General features: G+C 37.9%; 3 protein-coding genes across 8 annotated transcripts in view; 1 reads left to right on the top strand and 2 right to left on the bottom strand.

Annotated features, from left to right (window-relative positions):
• Nucleotides 1-1,446: 1,446 nt before the first annotated feature.
• Nucleotides 1,447-5,368, bottom strand: LOC121503826 (E3 ubiquitin-protein ligase RBBP6-like). The gene is made up of 3 exons (XM_041778387.1): nt 5,208-5,368; nt 2,252-2,357; nt 1,447-1,841 (listed from the first exon to the last, which is right to left on the bottom strand). Exons 1-3 carry the CDS (start codon nt 5,365-5,367, stop codon nt 1,808-1,810), a joined length of 300 nt encoding a protein of 99 aa, XP_041634321.1. The 5' UTR covers nt 5,368; the 3' UTR covers nt 1,447-1,807.
• Nucleotides 5,369-8,577: 3,209 nt separating this feature from the next.
• dexi (Dexi homolog (mouse)) lies at nt 8,578-15,995 on the bottom strand. 2 transcript variants are annotated; one of them, XM_041777908.1, is made up of 3 exons: nt 15,885-15,993; nt 15,090-15,600; nt 8,578-12,753 (listed from the first exon to the last, which is right to left on the bottom strand). In XM_041777908.1, exon 2 carries the CDS (start codon nt 15,470-15,472, stop codon nt 15,203-15,205), a length of 270 nt encoding a protein of 89 aa, XP_041633842.1. In that variant the 5' UTR covers nt 15,473-15,600; nt 15,885-15,993; the 3' UTR covers nt 8,578-12,753; nt 15,090-15,202. The 2 variants fall into 2 exon arrangements, with proteins under 2 accessions (XP_041633842.1, XP_041633841.1); XM_041777907.1 differs by having other exon boundaries at nt 15,090-15,995.
• Nucleotides 15,996-16,666: 671 nt separating this feature from the next.
• Nucleotides 16,667-20,762, top strand: part of clec16a (C-type lectin domain containing 16A) — a 61,620-nt gene continuing 57,524 nt past the window's right edge. For 2 of the 5 annotated variants that reach the window (XM_041817232.1, XM_041817233.1), the window contains exons 1-3: nt 16,672-16,901; nt 18,190-18,318; nt 20,394-20,527. In XM_041817232.1, the coding sequence (XP_041673166.1) occupies nt 16,828-16,901; nt 18,190-18,318; nt 20,394-20,527 (337 nt within the window). In that variant the 5' untranslated portion in view covers nt 16,672-16,827. Of the gene's footprint in view, nt 16,902-18,189; nt 18,319-20,393; nt 20,528-20,762 lie in introns of all 5 variants that reach the window. The other 3 variants (XM_041817234.1, XM_041817231.1, XM_041817235.1) reach the window with 3 other exon arrangements.

Below are 20,762 nucleotides of genomic sequence, written 5' to 3'. Positions count from 1 at the left end.
TTTAGGCAAACACAAAAATCACTACATAAGTGCATATCAGTGCAAATCAATTTCAACTCCCATCTATAAAATTTCTAAATCAAAATATTAGAACAGTGACATAACTATAGCTCAAAAGACATGGTAGTCTTTGTACATGTCCTCACTGAAAGCAGCCACAATGTACTCAAAGTAAATGTCCCACACTAAACTGTGTTTCCACCTATCTCTGTATTTTGTAGTCTAGGCCTGCTTCATCAGCAAAGGCAAGTTTTTTTTTTTTGACTAAGAGAAGCATTTCTGCTTTCTCACACTGGATCCTGTTGCTCTTTTCATCAACAATATGTGATGCAGCAGAGAAGAGACATCCGCTGTCCACACTTGTACATGGAGCCGAAAGGTGCATTACCACCACCTACTATGTTTCCGTGTGGGCCAGAGTTCCGACACACAAACAAACTGTAACTAGACGGAAATAAACATTGGTTGTTAATATCGGCCCACTTGGCTGATGCCAATATGTTAAAAAAATACTGATACCAATATATCATGCATCCCTATTTGTAACACATGATTTATATGAGAACAGTACATCCCCTTAAATCAAATGCAGAGTTCTGAGTGCTACTTCCTCTTTGCAGCACGATTTTAAACTGCACTGAAGGAAAAAAAAATCCTGAGATCAAGTGCTGATTTGTTCAAACTGATCATTCCCAAGAGGTGATAGTAGGAATAAGAGTGTAGCTGTGAGAGGTGTGGGTACGTACTGCTCTGTCAGCTCCAAGGCCATCCTGTAGGTCAGGGGTCATCAACTACATTTGCACAGGGGCCAGATTTAGTCTTGACAGAGACTCTGGGGGCTGGACTTTCAAATGAACAAAAATGAAATAAAAATTTTGGTCTGATAAGCATATTATTGTATTAGTATTTGTATTTCTTTTCAAAACACAGGAATTTTTTAAGTATTACCAGTGAGATCTGTCTCTATCAACTATACTGCAGCAGGCCACAAAGAGACAGGCCAGCCCACAGAATTGTCTGGGCCCCTGAAAATCCCAAAGATCATTTTTGCCTCTTTTAAAACAACTTTTGCCACTTGTCGCCCATTTTGCCACTCTTAAACCCGTTTTTGCAACTTTCCTGCCAAATTCCTGTTCCTATGTGCCACTCTTTAATCCCTTTTCACTACTTTGCCAGGCTATTTTTGCTTTATTCCTGCCACTTTTAACCCACTTTTGATACTTTTTGCTCTTTTAAAAACAGTTTTTCCATTCTCTAAACATGTTTAAACCACTTTTCCTGCACATTTTATCTCCTTTGTGCCACTCTTATATCCATTTTTGCCACCTTTTAACCCCTTTTCATTACTTTCTTGCCCCATTTTTGCCACTAATAACTCTTTTTTATACCTTTTGCCCCTTTTTTCCTCATTTACCAATTTTTGCAGTATCTTAACCTCTTTCCTGCACATTTTTACCCTTTTTTGCCATTCCACAACCCATTTTGCTACTCTAACTCCTATTCATCACTTACTCTAGCAATTTTTGCAACATTTCTGCCAGTCTTAACCCATTTTTAAAAAGATATTCACTAATAATGGCTGATGAGTGAACTTCTGTAAAAACAGATCAAAATCAGATCATTCTAAAACTATTTCAATAGTATTTGTTTTTGGGATATACTTAACATCTGCAGACATGTGAAGCCAAAAGTTACTTCTAAAACCAGAACATCTTCTTTTCCTCCTTTTATGAATTTAATAATCTTCTGGGGGCCGGACAGGGAGCTTTGGCAGGCCTGATTTGGCCCTCTGGCCGCCAGTTGATGATCAACGCTTTGGGTGGTTGAAGTCTGCTGGCTCCCTGAAACAAAAAAGTATCAGTATGATTAGGAAAAAACTCATGAAATGGAAAGCAACACCATGCAAACATACAATGCCCCCAATAGACAGAAAAACACAAGCAGCAATCTTGGGTGATGATCACCTTGACTCTTAAACTAGTTTCAGCTTTTGGTATGCATTCATGGTCAAGTCATGGCCATGTGATGCCTCCCTTTATCAGTACATGTTCCTTTGCTTAAGGCATCTTTTGCTTAAGGCATCTTTCAACCATGCAATACTGTAATGACTGTTTTTAAGCAGTCTTAAACAGGCAGAATTGTAGCTCTTTCAAGCAGGGTGGAGACTTTTAATGATATGGATATTAACACTGATAACAGTGCAGGAGTTCAGCCATTTCACCACCCCCAAGGTAAAATAAAGAACATTTACTTTCCACAGGATCCAGGGGAAGGCCTAACTTTGGCTCCAATGCGGGGGATTCTGCGAACGATGACGGAGGAACCTCTGGGAATCAGGGCATCATCATCTTTGTACTCTTAGAGAAACAGAGAGTTGAAATAAGGTCACACAAAATGATTTATTTGAGTAAGGATATTATGAGACTCAGGCAAACATTAACTACCACGAGCAAATCTCTGGTTCTCCCATGTTTGGATAAGTTATACAACCTTTTCTGGCAGTGGGTGACATTTAAACAAAGACTGTAGCAAATATGATCTTATTTTAAGGATGTTCTTGAGGAGTCTATGGCTGAGAATGAGCTGCTCTTTAAAAAAAGCCTTCAAATTAAATCTATAGCTTTCTACCACAGCTAGGTAGCTAATAGGGCCTCAAAATTTAAAATGACCACAACAATAGCTGTCAAGTTGTTTTAACCATCCTAGACTGTGGACTGTAAAGCAAGTGTCGGATTCAGTCATTAATCATTTGACATTAAAAATAATATGAACAGAAAGAATCCCAGGAGACACATTAGCTGGCTTTCTTCTCTGGTCATCTTTCAAATACCAGAATAGCTCTCTTTGCACGGGTTGAAATACAAAATACTGAGCCCCTAGAGGGAAGTGCACTTATAAAAAGCTTCTAGTAGAAACCAGAAACTAACCCCAGCTCACCAGAGAGCTTCCCCTGCTCTTGAGGTTCTACGAGATAGAATGACAGAAACTCTCTGTTGCACACTCAATACTTCCTAGTTATCACAAGAAAATTTCCCACACACTGAAAAAACTTACTTGGGATCATAGGTATTGTTCTTGAGCTCACAGGATGGTCAATGACAAGTTGTAAGTGAAGTTAACTTTATGCAACATGTTGAAAAAATATACATAATGGTGTAGAAAACAATGTCTTTTAGGATATTATTTGCAGGGAAATCTTGGTACCATATGCTTGGAAAACTTGATATTATCTGGTCTGGAGGAAGATTTTACATTATTTGCTATGAAATCTTGGTACTATGAGCTTAGAAAACTTGATATTTGGAAGGAAAATTTTATATAATTAATTTGCTTAGAAATCTTGGTAATTTGTGCAAGGATATCTTGATATTATTTGGAAGGAAAACTTGACATCATTCCTTTAGAAATCTTGGTACTAGGTTCTAAAACTTACTATTGCTTGATATGTTGTTGTTTAGAAGAAATACCTGGTATTATCTGCTGTGAAATATTGGTACAATGTGATTGGAAAGCTGTATTAATTGGGAGGAAATCCTAGTATTATATGCTAAGAAATCTTGGTACTACGAAATGAAAAACTTAGTATCATTTAGAAAGAAAACTTGGTATTATAAGCCTCGAAATCTTGGTATTTTGTGCAAGTAAAACATGATCATATTTGAAATTTAAAATGTGGTATTATGGCTTAGAAATTGTTGTACCATGTGCTAGATAAACCTGATAGAACTAGATTATAAGCTATTTGAAAGGAAAAGCTGATATGATTTGCTTAGAAATCTGGCTACTATGTGCTTGGAAAACTTTATTATATTTGGAAGGAAAACTTGATATCATTAGCTTAGATATATTGGTAATTTAAGCAAAAAAAACTTCTATTATTTTAAAAGAAAAACTTTATGTTAATGGCTTAGAAATATTGCACTATGTGCTTGGAAAAACTTTGGAATGAAATCTTGGGATTATTTGCTAAGAAACCTTGATACTATATGGTTAGAAAACTTGATGTTACTTGATATTATTTTGAAGGTAATCTTAGTATTGTATGCTAAGAAATCTTGGTACTATGAGTGAGGAAATCTTAATAGTTCTTGATAATATCTGGAGGGAAAACTTGACTTTATTTGCTTAAAAATCTTGGTACTTAGTGATAGGAAATTTTGATATTACTTGGATGGAAAACAGTATTATAAGCTTAGTAATCTTTGTACTTGTAAAAGTAAAACTTGGTAATATTCTAAGGAAAACTTGGTATTATTAGCTTAGAAATTAATAGTGCTGTACCCTCAACTATTCTCTTTTATGTTGGCATCAGAAGCCCACAGATGTTTTAAAAATTCCCCCTTTATTTTAAGTTGAGACGGCACAGTGATAACTGTGGCAATCAGTTGATTTTTTTTTTTAAATATGTGTATCAGTGATTTGGTTCCCTCTGTGGTGCCATAGAACCATCTATGAAGGGGATCCTCTCTATGTCAGAATGGCTTATTTTGAGTTGATTAAAAAATAACACCTTTTTACATTCCAGTGATCACACAACAATTTAGAAAGACCTACTTATGGATATTATATTTCATTTTTACCCAGTTTGTCCAGTTAAAAAGCACTAGCCTAAATATTAAACACTGTACCTTTAATAACTTCTAATAATTATTTTTTTTAAAACTTTGGTTTCGTTTAAAAGATGGATTCCTGGTTCTGCTGTTTGAAGAAAAACGCCCTGCAGTATATATTTGAGTCACATTGGTTTCTAGATAGTTTATATTCGTACTGATTTATAATTATATTGAAAGGAATGACCACACCCATGGTCATATTTAAGCATATCATGTTTGACCCCTGTGTGTCACTCCTCCTTGTTATTTATGTTGTGTTTATTACAGTAAACCTTTCCAATCGAATATTCCTTCGCTATTTTTATCCCACCTCTCTGGTGGCACTGACAGGGCTGATCCTGCACCATCAGGCCGTCTGATTAAGAGCATGAGGCGTGAAAGCAACAGGAATGTGGCCCATTCATCAGAGCCTTTGTTACGGCTTGACTTTTCTGGACCCCCCTCACCTCACTTCACCTCCCCTCCCTAACGTTGATGTTGACGTAACATTTTTACCAGACAGCTGTCAAACCTGGACCACGTGCTTTCCTCTAAAGTTCAAAACTGCCATGATAAACACACATACATTATAAATACACACAACTGTGTCGTTACCTTGTTTGGTCTGTGCGTCCGTGACCTGTAGGTCAGAGAAGCGGAGCTTCTCCCTGTCCATGATGTAGCTCTTCAGGTCCATTAGCGTGATGTTCGGCCAGTCAAAAAGCGCTGTGTAGTTGTTGACTGCTGAGAAGAATTTATAATGAACATGAGTCATGCTGAAATGAGCAAAAACTCCTTCTGAGCCGCTAGAAAACCGACAGATGACAGTTTTTCTGCAGTTAAAGGAACCCCGTATCCTGCCAGTTGTAGGGTTAGGGTTAGGGAACTACGAACTACGAAGTTAGCAGCTAGCTGCCGTTAGCCTCTAGCGTCAGTTGAGTACCGCTAACAAGCTAGGTTGTTAATTAACAAAAGTCTGATGAAGTGGCTTTTAAAGGATGACTTTTCCCGGCGTCAACTGGAACAGTAACTATGGGACAAATTAAACGCTCTCAGTAAATTAAGATTTCAACTTTTATCCCTGCCTAAAGCTGCCTACAAGCCGAAGTTTTCGCTGACAGAAGCTTCCTGCTGTTTCAAAAGCAACGGCTCATAAACAAAAACGGTTTGATTTATGACAACGTGTTAGTGTTAAGCCTGTTTTATATGGCAAGCGGTGTTATCCTTTAAAAGCTAAGTTTGACTTACTGGAATTAACATTGTAGATATCTGGAATTCAATTTTGCCCAGTCAAAAAGAACATTTCAGACGTAGGCCACCGCTCAAAGGCTTCGCGCTGCAACACAAATTGCACATGCCTTTGCACATGTCCTGTGCCGCGTTTTGATCTCGGTGTCACTCCATGGGTTAGTGCTATTGCTTCACAGCAAGAAGGTTTCTGGTTCACTTCCTGGTCAGTGTTGAGTTTGCACGTTCTCTGGTTACTCCGGATTCCTCCCACCCCCAAAAACATGCTTGTTAGGTTAACTGGTGACTCTAAATTGCCCGTAGATATGATAGTGAGCATGCCTGGGTGTCTGTCACTATATGTCAGCAGCCAGTCCAGGGTATTATCTGCCTCTCGCCCAGTGACAGCTGGGATAGGCTTCAGCACCCTCACGATCCCAAACAGGATCATGGGTTAAATCCATCAGGATGATTGGTTAAATCATGTCTTTATAGTCCTTGCTTTGTGCACTGGGTCACAGTCATGTTGGAATAGAAAAGGGCATTCCCCAAACTGTTCCCACAAAGTTGGAGGCATTGCATTGCCCAAAACGTCTAGGTACACTGAAACATTAAGGTTGCCTTTCATGAGGCCTGGTCCAAACCCTGAAAAACAGCCCCATACTATTACCCAGAGGTGTGGACTCGAGTCATGTGACTTGGACTGGAGTCAGACTCAAGTCACAATTTTGATGACTTTGAACTCGACCTGACAATATCATCAAGGACTTGCAACTTGACTTGGACTTTGACATCAGTGACTCGGGACTTGACTCGGACTTTAGTCTGATGACTTGAGAATACTTGAGGTTTTCAGTGAGTGTGTTGAGTAAATGTGCCCCCATTCAAAGTATTCAACTAAGGCAGTGATACTCAACCCGCGGTTTTCGAGCCGCATGTGGCTCTTTGGTGACCAGCTGCGGCTCTTTTAAGGCTTACTTTTTTAAAAAATCCTCCCGAAATCCTCTATAAATATAAGTCCACACAAAGAAGACAAATTTTAACTTCCAAATTCAAATGAAAACTTGTATAGTATCACCGTTGGATGTGCGCTGGACAGAGGAACGTGCATTAAAGTAAGTCCGCTGGTGGCACGTCTCTTCATTAAGTTCATTCATAGAGGTGTGCTGTCTTGTGTTCAAACTGAAGCTTCTAATGCCCTCGTTTCAACACATTTCTTCAGTCACTCCCTGCCGATGCTCTCCCATACTCGTATTTGATGATGACTTTTACAATGTGCATCATCAGCAACGAGTCAAACACACACAGATCACATTTTGAAATAATAATATAATATATAATAATAATATAACTTGAGGTTAAGAACTGGTTATAACACCTTAAACCTAATGTTGACCAGTCAAACATGTTCACTTACAAACACACACAAACCCTAGCCACTCACACACCTATACATACACACACACTCACCACACAGACACACACACACACATTAGATGAGTTAAAATATCTGTACAGTGTCTTCAGAAGTTCATTTGTTGTTGCACCGCTTGGCACTGATTATATCCTGAATGCTATGTCAGCACTCTTTTTCTGTGTGATTAAGTTCTGTCACACTGGTCTTATTTATTTAAAAAAATAAAACAATTCAAAATGCATTCATTGTATTTGTCGAATTTAATAGATTGTTTCATTGTTAAAATGGTATTTTATTTGGTAAGCAGTGCTTATGACTTGTAAGGACTCAAAAATTTCAAGCCTATGACTTCGGACTTGACTTGTCTTTACTTGAGACTTGACTTGGACTTGTATGTCTTTACCTGAGACTTGACTCGAGACTTGGGATTAAAGACTTGAGACTTACTTGAGACTTGCAAAACAATGACTTTCTCCCACCTCTGCTATTACCCCTCCCCTCCTCCACCAAACTTCAGTTTGCACAATGCAGTCAGGCACATAACGTTCTCCCGAAAACTGCCAAACCCAGACTTTGCCACTCGCCTTAGCAGTCATTGACACGCTCTATAATTTTACATGGTCTTCTTCTTTGTGGCTGAGTTGCTGTTGTTCCTAAACGCTTCCATTTTGTAATGATATCTCTTACAGCTGACTGGTATATCCAGCAGGGATGAAATTTCACAAACTGTCTTATTGCAAAGGTGGCATCAATCACAGTACCATGCCTGAAGTCACTGAGCTCATCAGAACGACCCATTTAGTATCACAAATGACTAGCTGCTTTATTTTATACACCTGTGACAACAGGTCTGATTGAAACGCCTGAATTCAGTAATTTACAGGTGCGGCCAAATACTTTTGTCCAAATAGTGTATGTTTTGGAAGTTTCAATCATCATGCAATCATGACTGAAAGCTCTCATCATGATGTGTAGGGACTATATTATAACTTTTTTTTTTTTAGTGAACAGCTGATGCTATTATGTTCAACACTATGAATGGATTGAACTAAAAACAACCCCATGCCTTTTGCTACAACTTTTTTTAAGTGAGCAGGTAACTTTCATATCCTGTAGGTTTAAATACATTTGAAAACCAACAAATCTCAAACTGATGTGTTGATCTCTGTCTGGCATGAGAGCCCTCCATTGAGCTGCTCCTGCTGCCTGACTGCTGCACCGACACCCTCTTGTGGAGAAACAGTAAAAGGACTTCAAACAAGCATTTGCTAGTGCAACTTTGACACATAATAAATTGTCTTAATCTATTTCAACTGAATCAAGAACAAAGACCCAGAAGGCTTGAGTTTGATCAAAGTTTATTGGAAAATAAACCTCTGTTGCTATCTGTAGCTTACTGGAGCATGTCTGCAGAGAAGCAGGCGTGGAGGGATGACACAAGCACAGTTCAGCAATGACTCATCTGTCACAGTCCTCGTGAAGTCTCATTAGTTTGTTCTAAACTAAGAAGCTGAACAGAAAGTGTGAAATCATGCCTGGGAAATGGCAATAAAAGTCTTTTAATAAACTAAGATCCTTCCCTCAAAGCGCTACATTCTGCATTGATTTTCATACATGGGAAGAAACTTCAATACTGGAGTTACACATCAGATAGCACCCTTGGTTGTGTAATGACTATGACTCTGTGACAAAGTTTTATACCAATATGTTTATAATATTTCATGACTATTAGTATCCTGAGCTTTAAGTGCCAGCTGATCTAAATACTTTTTTTTAACAATTTATTCTGCCAAAAATAGAATTATTATAATAAACACTGATTTACAGGATCAAAACATTGCAAGTGTCACCAGATCTTATTGCTCACTGGCACCCTTGTTTCAAAAATAATAAAATTTGGTTATCAGCCATCATTGCAGTCATCATCTGTAAGTCCTTTCCCATGAACCTCCTCCAATATTCGTGTATTTTTTAATGATTATTTCTGACATCCCTTGCCTTTGAGCAGCAGGGTGGCCTTTTCTACTGATTTCTATGGTTGTGGACATTTATCTGACTATATTTGGTGTAAAACTATGGCAGAAAAAGGCAGATATTCCCTTCAAACTGACACCTGTATGAAAAGTTATCAAGCTGGCTGTGATGCTCAAATAACGAAGAGTCAGGCAATGCAAGTCTGGACTATCGCTTGTCTGAAAACATGCAAAAATATTCAGAATGTTTTTGTTTTTTTAATGTCTACAGCTTCGGCTATTTCATGGCTAAAATGCTCAGTGTGAATTCTGCTCTCAGACCTGGAGTATGTACAGTACTTTGAAAGCTAACAGATACAAAGTAGATGAAATCTCTGATATGAGGTGGTTTTCTTCAAATGGAATAATTGCTCTGCCTTGTTTCATTTACATAACTTCACATTGTTGATTCATATTCGTTATTGCTGTCAAGGGTAAACATTTCACAATGTGAAATCAGAATCAGTTAAAATGTAAACAAATTAAAGTTCTATAATATGGAAGCCCAAAGTGAGCATGCATCCAGACATGTGTTTCACTCAATTTTACGTTTGATAAATTAATTTTGTTGTTTTTCTTAGGGTCTATTACATAGCCTCAGAGTTTTAAAAGCACAAAACAAACATAGATAGGCTGATAGAGAGACATTGTAAACAGAGTCAACAGGACTACATCAGCTGTTCTTGTGTACAACTCACTGTGCACAAAAAGCAGATAGATAATGGCAAATGCTGAATACTGGCCCAATAATTGGCCAATCAACCCCTATAACTTAAGGGAGAATGGGGTTGGTTGTCACACTCATATCTCGCCACTAAATTTTGGTACGGAAAATTCCAGGATTGGTACTAAAGCTCACCTAAATATGTTCCTCTGGAGTAGGACAGCTGAACTTGAGATGAGAGGACTTTGTTTTTTTTTTGTTTGTTTGTTTTTCATGTCAAATTGAAAATATTCAGCTCCTCAGTATTTTGGGTTTATAACAGAACAGTTGTTACCCATAAATGTGTGAAGGGAAAGCTATACTTTAGATTGTTGTTAGCTTGCTAAGAAATTGTCAGACAGTTAGCCTTGATGCTAGCAAGAAAATCCAGTTGAGGATGGCTGTCACAGTCTCTTTGGGGTTGGTTGTCACAGCTGTTCAGGGGAAGGAATGGGAGAATTATTGGATTTGCTTACTTGGAGTGCACAGACCCTACATTTGCATCACTGTAACTCAGATAGTGACTGCGTTGCAAAGGCTATTATTGTTCTTTATGTTGCTCTAAGCTGATAGACAGGCATAAAGATGTTCCTGGTCATGTTCCTTGCTCATTTTGTGTTAAGATGCATTAATTTATGTTATTCTGTCAACTTGTCAATGCAATCAAAGTTTCAATATTAGCTTGGTCATCTTGCTTTCTTTTTAAGATTTTTCCCATTAAAATTACATTGTGACAAACAACACCATAGTATGTGACAACCATCCCTGTGATGGGGTTGGTTGTCACAATGTGTCACAGTGTCTTTGATAGTTAATTATCTCTTTGTGACAGTAAGTTGGAAAATGAGAGGGATACACATTTCAAGCCAACATCTTAAGCTTGAATTTAATGTAGGAATGACTATTGGATGATTTGATGATGAGCCATTCACACTAGAGTAAAAAGTGTGACAATCAATCCCGTTCTTCCCTACTCATTATCATCTGGATAACAGTAGTCATCCAGATGATGAGCAAGATTATTTCTAAGACCATCTCTGTAAAACCAAGAAAAATAGAAAATTTGCAGAGATTTAAAACTCATCCAAGTGTTGTCATCTCAGGCTTACATGAGTCAAATTTTAAGTAAAAAGCTGAAAAGTCCCCATTATCAGAAATCTGTGAGAATAAAATGTATAGACGCATGTCCTCTTGGGGCTTCCTCACATAAAACTAAACTGATTTAAAAACCAACAGCCAACTCATGCACTGAGTTTTGTTTTGTCATAATAACATAAAAAACATGCTATGCAACAAAAAGAAAATCAAGTTGAGTATTTTATGCAGTACATGAGGTTTCATTCTTTGAAACTAAACACTCATAAGTTTGACCCCTGTTCTGTCATAACTTGAAAGCTCCTGTGAGGTGTTATGAAGAAGACTGGAATAAATATTTATGCCTCTTTATGAGCTACAAAAGCAAACAAGAACAAAGTCTGATGTTTTTTAGGTGATTTTTTTTAATGCTTGAAACAGCTGCTGTTGCAATGTAGGTGTCAAAGTGATGAAACTTACAACAGAGACGCCTTATTTGGCGAAGATTCTCGGTCTGTTACACTTTGGCTGCTGAAATAAAACAGGATGAGTCTTTTTGTTGAAAGCAAGATGATTTCAAGACTAGTTTTAGGCCAGATTTGCACGGATAGGAGTAGTGTAACACCATTTGAGGCTTGTCGCAACTGATTATTGGTCCAAAAAGTCTCTAGAGCAATGGTTCTCAACTGGTGGGTGAGGACCAAAAGGTGGGTTGCAACGCCACTTTCAGTGGGTCTCGAATTGGTGCCTGGAAAATATTGCAGCAAAGTAGCAAGAATGTATAAAAATCCTAGGTTAACATGTTTCCATTTATTCTTATTTCACTCCATTTTGCAGAGAAATAGGTAAATTCTGGTGGTTTTCTCAAGAGTTTGACTTATTATTCTGCTATTTTAGATAGAAATATTATCAAGAAAGCCGATTTTAAATGTTTCCATAACAAAAATACCTCTCAGGAGCTTTAAGTGGAAAAAATTCAATTTGCATTAAATCCAGCTACAAAATGGCTAATCTCATATTTATTACTCTCCCTTACATAGTGTAATGCTTTCCCCTCTACATAAGATTGGAGCACAGTGGTCCTGATTCATTCGGTAAGTTGTAAAGTTTAAAGCTGTCCTGCATCATACAGCTTCACCGCCTGCGTCCAGTGTTGGTGTGAAGTCTTCACTAGTGCACCCAGAGTTCCCGACTGTACTCCTGAGAGTGTGTGCATCCCTGAAGCAGACAAAAACTACGGCTGGCCTTAAAGGATACATTTTTTAACTAGGCCTGCTTTGATGAGTTAGCCTGCAAAGTAGCTAAATATTCAGACAGCTTAAAAAGTGTGACATTACTTTCCTGCCAGCTCTTCTGAGATGTCACACTGCATAGGACATCGGTGTGAAGTTTTGAGTCACTTCTGTAATCTTCAGTGTGAATGCCAGTCACTTCAGCTGCACTGTGTCCAACCTGGCTGTAGTGCCCACAGCCTGAATCATGCCCTTCATTTACTGCAGCATTTGCTTGTCATCCACAGGAAACAGCTGTCTACTTCCACCTCTCCTCGCTTTTGTCTTTCATCATGTCTGATGTTGTCAAGCACGAGTCGCCAGAGTCGATTGCTTTTGGAAGACTGACAGACAGCTGATCCAGTGCTGAGTGCTCTTCCCACTGGACAGTCGCTTATCATCTGGCTGGTGGTGCTGAATCTCAGCCTCGTGCTACCTTTTTTTGAGGCGAGACAACCTAGAGAGGTGAGACAAGTTTAATAATACATGAAACCAAAACATTTCATAGGTCCAGCAAAATATCCTTACAAAGAAATTATGTAACCATACCTTGTCTTGCCAGAGAATTTAAAATTGATAGTATTTAAATCCATTGGACAAATATATGTTTCAACATTTTTTCAACCAGCAGAGGCTACTATCTGCTTTGGCTCAACATCAGTAGCTAAAGGATATTTTGCAATTTTACAGTCTGAATATTGAAATAAAGGAATCATATTTGTTCATAAATTGACTTCATGTTCATTTTCCCTAGAGGTCAACAGATACCTGGTTGATAACTGATTTTCAAATTAAGTTTTAATTTTATTTTGTCAATTATTATTTGTTCTGTGAGAAAATATTGTAATATCTGGAAGAAAATATGCTACAGGGGAAGTCAAAAGACAACTGCAGTGGTTCAAGTGGGCAGGGCTACATAAGGTGAAAAACACACTGAGGTAAATCTGCCAAATGTATCAGCCACAGCAGCCTAATGATCATTAAAAGCATCATACCAGAGAGATTTGTGAATGAATTGCAATGTCAATCCAAGACTTCTGCCCCTCTGCTTGGGCACTGAGCCTGGCAGCTGCACTCTGGCCAGACTTCACCGTATGGTCAAGGTGCATGCTTATTGCTGGAGTTCTTGTCTATTTTTCACTTCAACCAGATGCAGCAGGAACAAACAACTTACCTGCTGAAGGTGTGTTTAAAACCATATTACACTTGTCGAATGTCCTGGATGATTAAAAGGAGCAGAATGTGGCTTTGTCTCTCTCAAAGCAAAAACAGTTCAATCCCTCCTGTCTGTTAGCAATGCAATGCTAAAGATCAATAAAGTATCCTGTGACAAGTTCTTTTACTGCCAAGTCTGTCACAATAAAAGCCTACAATACTAATCATCATTGAAGACTTTTATTTTGAAGAGTAACATCAGGAAACGTGTTTTCAGCAGCAACTTCACAAAAACAACTCAACAACATAATTTCACTTCAAATGAACTATTAGGAATACCTGAAGTGTGTTGAAAGCTAGTTGAGAAATTGAAACTGAGACTTTTTTGGTCCAAACTGTACGTCTGCCATGATATAAATGTTAATGTGAATGTAGCTGAGAATATTGAGATTTTTAAACGCAAGCTGAAAACACATTTATTCAGTCTGGCTTTTATGTCGTATTTTATAATTTTTATGACTATACAGATTATCACAATCATTGTTTTATTTTAATCTGTTTTTTTTTTTTTTACAGAAAATTTTAAATCTTAATTTTAGGGTTTTGGGGCTTTTATTCAACTTTTATTCAAATCTTTCATCATTGTTTTAACTTTTATTTTTTTTATGCAAATTTTAATGTTTATTATTTCATAAATTCTGCCCTTTTCAGCTTTGTCTTTTATCTCTGTCTCTTTTCTTATCATTTAACTTTTTAATTGTTTTAGTAAAGTACTTTTGTGTGCATTAGTCTCTAAACCTTTTTACCATTTTAACTTTTTGTCAATTACTTTTGTACAATCCTGGAAAGCACTTCGAACTGCAAATGAATTTGTTTGAAAGGTGCTATATAAATAAAGTTTGACTGATTGATTGAATGTTTCTCTGGTGGCTAATAAAGAGGATTGCCTTTCTCCAGTGGGCATTTTTGGTGAATTTACCTGGCACACCCACAGCATCCTAGATTAAATACTACTGCCTGATTTTCCATGATTTTGAAGCTTATTTTTATATCCTTAAAGATGCTTTTCATGAGTGAAACTTAACATGGTGGTTCATAACACAGCTGTCTGTCATACAACAAACCTAAATTATAGATTTTATGTTACTTTACAGGGACTTTAAGTATTTATGCTAATACCTGCCTGTAATGATATCATGCCAATTATATAGTGCATCACTAACAAATTACAACACCAGAACTTTAATTTTGTACAATTCTAGTAAAGCTCAAACTATGTTTGTATCTGTTTTGATTCCACAACAAAAAACAAAACAAAACAAAACAAAAGAAGTAATATGCAACAAATACTGCAAAAATCTTGGCAATAACATGTTGCCACTGCTCTGGTGCAGTTTGAATAGTGTCCTCTCCTGCATACCTGCCCCACAGAAAAGAAAGAGTGGTTTTAAAGCTCCAGTATGTTTGTTTACTATCAGTCATTAAATTAAAGTAGAATGCATGGTTTAAAATGCCTGGCATCAAAACGCATCACATTCTTGATCTTTTTGCCAGCTTGACAGAAAGTCATAATTTATTCATTCAATTTTGAATGACACTTAAATAGAAAGAATACAATAAACTTTGTGTTCTGCTTACTTTTTCACTGATATGTCTGTGTGACAGAAAGGCAACAGCAGCATTCCCAGTGAGTCCTTTTTCCTCCACATCACTGCCCTGGGAGGGCTCCCTTCTCCTCTAGGACCGCCTTGTCACTCGAGGTACCCCTCAAACACATCCAGCTCCGTGTCCGTGTCATAAGGGACAGAGGCCGGGTCGGACAGCACCCCGAGGTCCACCAGCGCCTGGTCCATGTCCTCAGGCAGAAATACTATCCCCACATTCAGGACGATGTACTCCATGAGAAAGGCATAGTAGAGGATGAGGACGTTCACAAAGAACAGGCCCAAATAAAACATATATGGTAGCTCGTCCAACAGCGATTCTACCGAATCCAGCTGGGCATAAATTGGGTGTGTCATAGAAAAGAAAGAAAGCCACTGTTTGGGTCCTTGCGTTGGTGCGGGGCCAGGATGTGGCGGAGTGGAGCTGCTAACAATCTGTCTGGGGTAATGGGGCAGATGGGGCGCCCATGTCGGCTCGTCCCGACCTGCAAACCGTGATTAAAAGGTGTTTAATTTATCTGTCCGGTCCAGTAGACAACGCCAGGGACACAGGTGGACCTGTTGGTGTAACTTTCATAGCTAAAAATAACCGCTACAGTATCAAAATACTGCGTTAGCAAGCTCGACGCATTCCTGACATTGGCTCTCTTTGGGATTGCGGAATTCACGCCATGCCATCTGGCTAGGGCTAAAAACAGTAGCATACAATGCTAGCTACAACGAATGATCATTTCAACAAAAACGACTTTAAAGATACTGTTATACATACGGTCGTAACGTGGATTACGAAACACTCAGGAAACAAGAATCAACCGATGTCTTTATCTAACTGCCACTGCTAACACTTTTACCAACTGCATCAAAACACTCCCGACATTTAAGCGATACTTAAAGCCTCGAAATTTAATTGGCTAAAAGCTTGACAGGCTCGTATATGATTGGTCTCTTTGATGTCGATCATAACAATGCCCCTCCCCCTTGCTCCAGGACGTGTCGCATGGTTTAAACATCACTTTGCACAGCGGAAGTGTAGTTTGTTGGTTTTTTTTTTTTTTTTGTCTTTTTTTATAAACCAAAAGCCCACATACAAACAGCATTGCGTGGTTAAGTGGTTATGTTAGAGTGTATATAAAAAGATAAATAAATAAGCAAATAGATAAAATTAATATCAAAAATAAATTACGGATAAATAACACGAGCTGTTATTGTAGTTTGTATTCTTCTCTAATAACAATAAAGAGAATAATAACAGTAACTTTATTTATATAGCACCTTAAAAAAAGAGGTGTACAAACTGCTTTGATAATCATCATAATCACAAATAAGACAAACCCCAGAACATACGCAGACATTATAAAATCCAAGTGATATATTATGCCGTTTCGTCCGACTGAGCAAACCATTTGTCCTGCCGTTTTTAACAGAAGTACTATTTTTTTCACCGATTCTACTGTGCGCCATTATTTTGAACATTTTTAAAGTCATAGTATTTACTTTTATTTAGTATGGCAAGATGCCCAGCACATGTCTGCAGCGTTTGTACATCTCTGTACTGTTCAATAAAGTTTCAAACAAAAAAAAAAGAAGCCATCACCTTCTGTTTGCTAAGTAGCTATCTGCACGGTAAAGTGGGTGTAATGGAAGGATGCGGACCCCCAACCTGTGCTGAATAACGTGCCCGGTTTATCTCGAACCCCCTTAAAACCGTAACGATGTTCGGCCGGTCACGGAGCTGGGTTGGAGGACAAGGAAAAACGAAAAACATCCACTCCCTGGACCATTTAAAGTGAGTAGCTGGTATTCGATATGCTACCGTTAGCGTATATGCTAACCGGCTAAGAACGACTGGCAGTGGAGTCATTAGCTTACTTAATAATAGCTAAAATGGTACAAGCTAACGAACTGTTGCTGCCTAGAAGCAAAAACAGCGAATAAAGTCAATACTCAATATGTTATTTTCTTTACTGGCCAGTAAGGTCGATATGTTAACCAACTGGTGCTAGCTATCAGGTGATAACACGTCCTAAAACGGAATTTGTGCTATTCTGATGTTTCTGGACTGTAAAATCGGAGTGTATTTGGCCGTTTAGACTGAAATCAGGACTGAAGAGACTTACAGAGTCTGCTCAGGTGATTTCACTTTATCTAATTAGCTGCCGGAGCAGCAGAGTACAAGAACCAATTAGGATGGTAAGTTGTCTCACAACAACAGGTGTAACTAATTAACACGCGTAAGCTTGTCATAACAACTGAACTGTGCATGTCGATATGATACTAAACAATACTATGTTGATGTCTTTTTCGACTTCATGGCAACAGAAACAATGTCACACACACCCAATATTGGGGACTTTGTGTTGCCAAGGTAAATTTGTGCGATCAGACAATGTGTAAGAGTTTAGTAGTAATTTTTGATGGCTTCATCTCTTTCTCAATCTCCTGTCTTCCAAGTAGATGCATGTGGTCTTTAAGCACAACATAAAGTCAGAAGAAAACGCAATACAAACTTTACTCAATTAAAATTTAAGTGTATAACTGAGATGTAAATAAAGTGTAATGTGAGCAGTGTAAATAAGAAGATACGTGCTGCAGCATTTGTGTCTACATCCCCTCAGTCGTAAAAATCAGCCTGATAACAGTAATGGCAGATACTAGCCTGAAAGACTGAGATATTGGTAACGGCAGATTTGAACATTTCTTCCCATATTTGTGACCGATATTTTGGCTGTAACAATCTGCTTATGCCAGCTGTAAGTATTGGCTGTATGAACAAGTACGTTTGTTTTAAGCTGGATCAGCAGACCTACTTCAGCTGAAATTTTTTCTATATTTATCATCATTCCTTATACTTTAAAATCTGTTTTAAGGACTAGAATATGTTGATACTGATCTTCAAACTTTAAACTGAGTATTTTAAGAGGAAAAGTTTTGGGTTGAACTACATTTGAATAGTGGTATCAATATTGGTATTGGCTAGAATTAATTTGTAAATATTGGATATCAGCAAAAATCTACTATTTTGCAAACCTACACACAACTCTTTGTGCCTGTCTCCATCTTTTTTTCTGTATCAGGTATATGTACCATGTCCTGACCAAAAACACCACAGTGACAGACCACAACAGAAACCTACTAGTGGAAACCATCCGCTCCATCACAGAGATCCTTATCTGGGGTGATCAGAATGACAGCTCTGTTTTTGAGTAAGTACCAGTCAGTGAGCTTATGCCATTTCCCGCAACTGTGGCCATAGATATGCAGTAGTGGCCTATAGTGACAATGTGTGTTTACTTGTATGTAAATCTCGACAACCAATGTTTGCAAAGGTGGGCACTAAATATAACTCTGTTAGCCATTCGTCCTTTCACAAAAACACTGACCTTGACTCAGGATAAACAGAAGTTAACAGTAATGTTAAAACCTCTTGAATGTCCAACAGTCTTCAGGGCCATTGGCTTGTTTTCTGCTCATTATCACAATTATCCACAAAGCTTCAGTGTGCAAGCATTTTGCCGTGCATTACTTGAAAGCTATGAGTCTTGTAATTCCAACCATTTCAAGCTCCAGCCACAATCTATACATCTGTCAGACCACTGACAAGCAAACCCATATTTGTAGAGCCATTTAACCTTGCTTATCTTTGGATCTCTCTTGTATTCTCCTGATCATGATGTTCCAACCCAAAATGGTCCTGCTGTACTAGAAAGGGTCTCCACAATCCAAACCCAACAAAAAGTTTAATCCAAACACATTACATTCATGAATAGCTTCGAATCAACACATAACAACTTTGGAAGTAAGTTACTTATTGCAAGTGAAGCAGCATTTTCCAATCAAAATGCCCGGGGCATTTTGATTCATTCAGTAAGTTCTCTAAAGTATAGAATGTTCTTTCTATCAAAATAACCACAATAGAAAATAAATGCAGTGAATATTAAAGGTTTCTGTAATCTTTTTTTAAATTAACATTATCCATGATAAAAACTGGTTTCAAGAGGTTACACTGATAGTTTAAGATTAACGTTCAATGAATGTTTCTCAGCTCATCCTCTTCCAAGGTTTCCCACTCTTTTAACTAATCACATATTCATGCTTTTTAGCAGTTACACTCTTGTGAACTGGACTGTGTGTATTCAGTGTGTCTTGAAGTCAGTTGCGTAAGATGACTTGTGTTTTTACTACTCATGTTTGGATATTTTGTCACAAGCAAACTTTAAACCCTTTTCTCCACGTTACAGCTATCTTAAAGAATAATCAAACTAAATTAAGCAACCTTCCACCAAATGTTCCTTTTTTTAAAAAGCATTAACCTCAGAGCACAATAGAAGCCCGATCTTTGCATCAGATCCATTCTTGCTCTTCTTCTAATGCTTTTTGCTTTTACAAAGTTGTTAACATTGTGGCCTGCAAGGAAATTAACATCCTTTTCTTGGAAGCATTTTAGTAATCTTAGTAGATTCAAGCTCCTGCTCATCCTCAAGAAACCAAAGTGCTGTCTGGTTTTCTTGTCTTTTTGTGTTTTACAATTACTGCAAATGTCATTGTTTCTGTCAACACATTTCATGACTTTCATTTTTTTACGTGCAACAGGAAATGGCTTTGAAAGCAAAGAAACCACAGAGTGCTGAAAGATTACTTGATGCCACCAGGAAACCCTCAGAATAGACACAGGCTTTAACCGTCTTGTTTGTAGGCTTTGAATATTTGCATTTTTTTCATAACAGTGGTTTAATCTAGATCAAGACTTAATGTTTTTTTTTTTTTTAATTTTGGGCTTGTTATGCCTGTTTTGGGGACTATGGCCTCCATAAATGGCATGCAAACTAACCACAAGGCCACTGGTGCCTTACATCATACTGGTCTTTTTATCAGATTTTGTATTTTAGTGACTTTGATGCAAAGTGCTGTGGTGCTCTTGTCGTACATTTATGTATTCACAGTAGAGAGATAGCCAGTCATGTTTTCATGCTACTGCCCATGAACAGTAGCATTAAAACTGCAAGGTTTTTCAAAGTCAAAAGGGCAGTGCATGAGTAAAGGGTATAATACTGTGCTGCAGGGAAATGATGATTAAATGTAAATTAAACTGTAAAGATTCAGACAGAAAGAGATTAGTTGTCCTTAACTGGAGTCCAGTCAGGGTGTTGTGTGTATGGCATGTGTCATAACCAGGACGCAGCAAATAAAGCACATTTATCTTTTAGATAATTGGATCTCAAGGTCGTGCCATCATGAATTAAATCCCTGTTGTTGGTTTTTACACTTACTTTGTGTTCAGCTTCTTCCTGGAGAAGAACATGTTTGCCTTCTTCCTGAACATCCTGCGCCAGAAATCGGGACGCTACGTGTGTGTTCAGCTCCTCCAGACCCTCAACATACTGTTTGAGAACATCAGCCATGAGACCTCCCTGTGTGAGTGTTTAAATCTTTATGTCTTATATGTCAATTTCATTTAATGGGTTGTTTTTTAAATGCATTTTTAGATTTAAATTAGTCAGAATCATGTTTTGCTCAAGTTTTAAGCCCCTGTAAAGTGATGAAAAAATATGTAATTTATGTTTCTTTTATGATAGGCCAGTGTGTTATGAACCTGTGTCATTAATGAGCTGTAGCCAGACCCACTCACAAGAAAAATACAAGTCTCTCA

The sequence above is a fragment of the Cheilinus undulatus genome, linkage group 21 (assembly GCF_018320785.1).
Source record: "Cheilinus undulatus linkage group 21, ASM1832078v1, whole genome shotgun sequence".
In the NCBI taxonomy this organism is placed as follows: domain Eukaryota; kingdom Metazoa; phylum Chordata; class Actinopteri; order Labriformes; family Labridae; genus Cheilinus; species Cheilinus undulatus.
The sequence above is the reverse complement of the archived record's forward strand: the minus strand, read 5'-3'. Positions and strand labels throughout refer to the sequence as shown.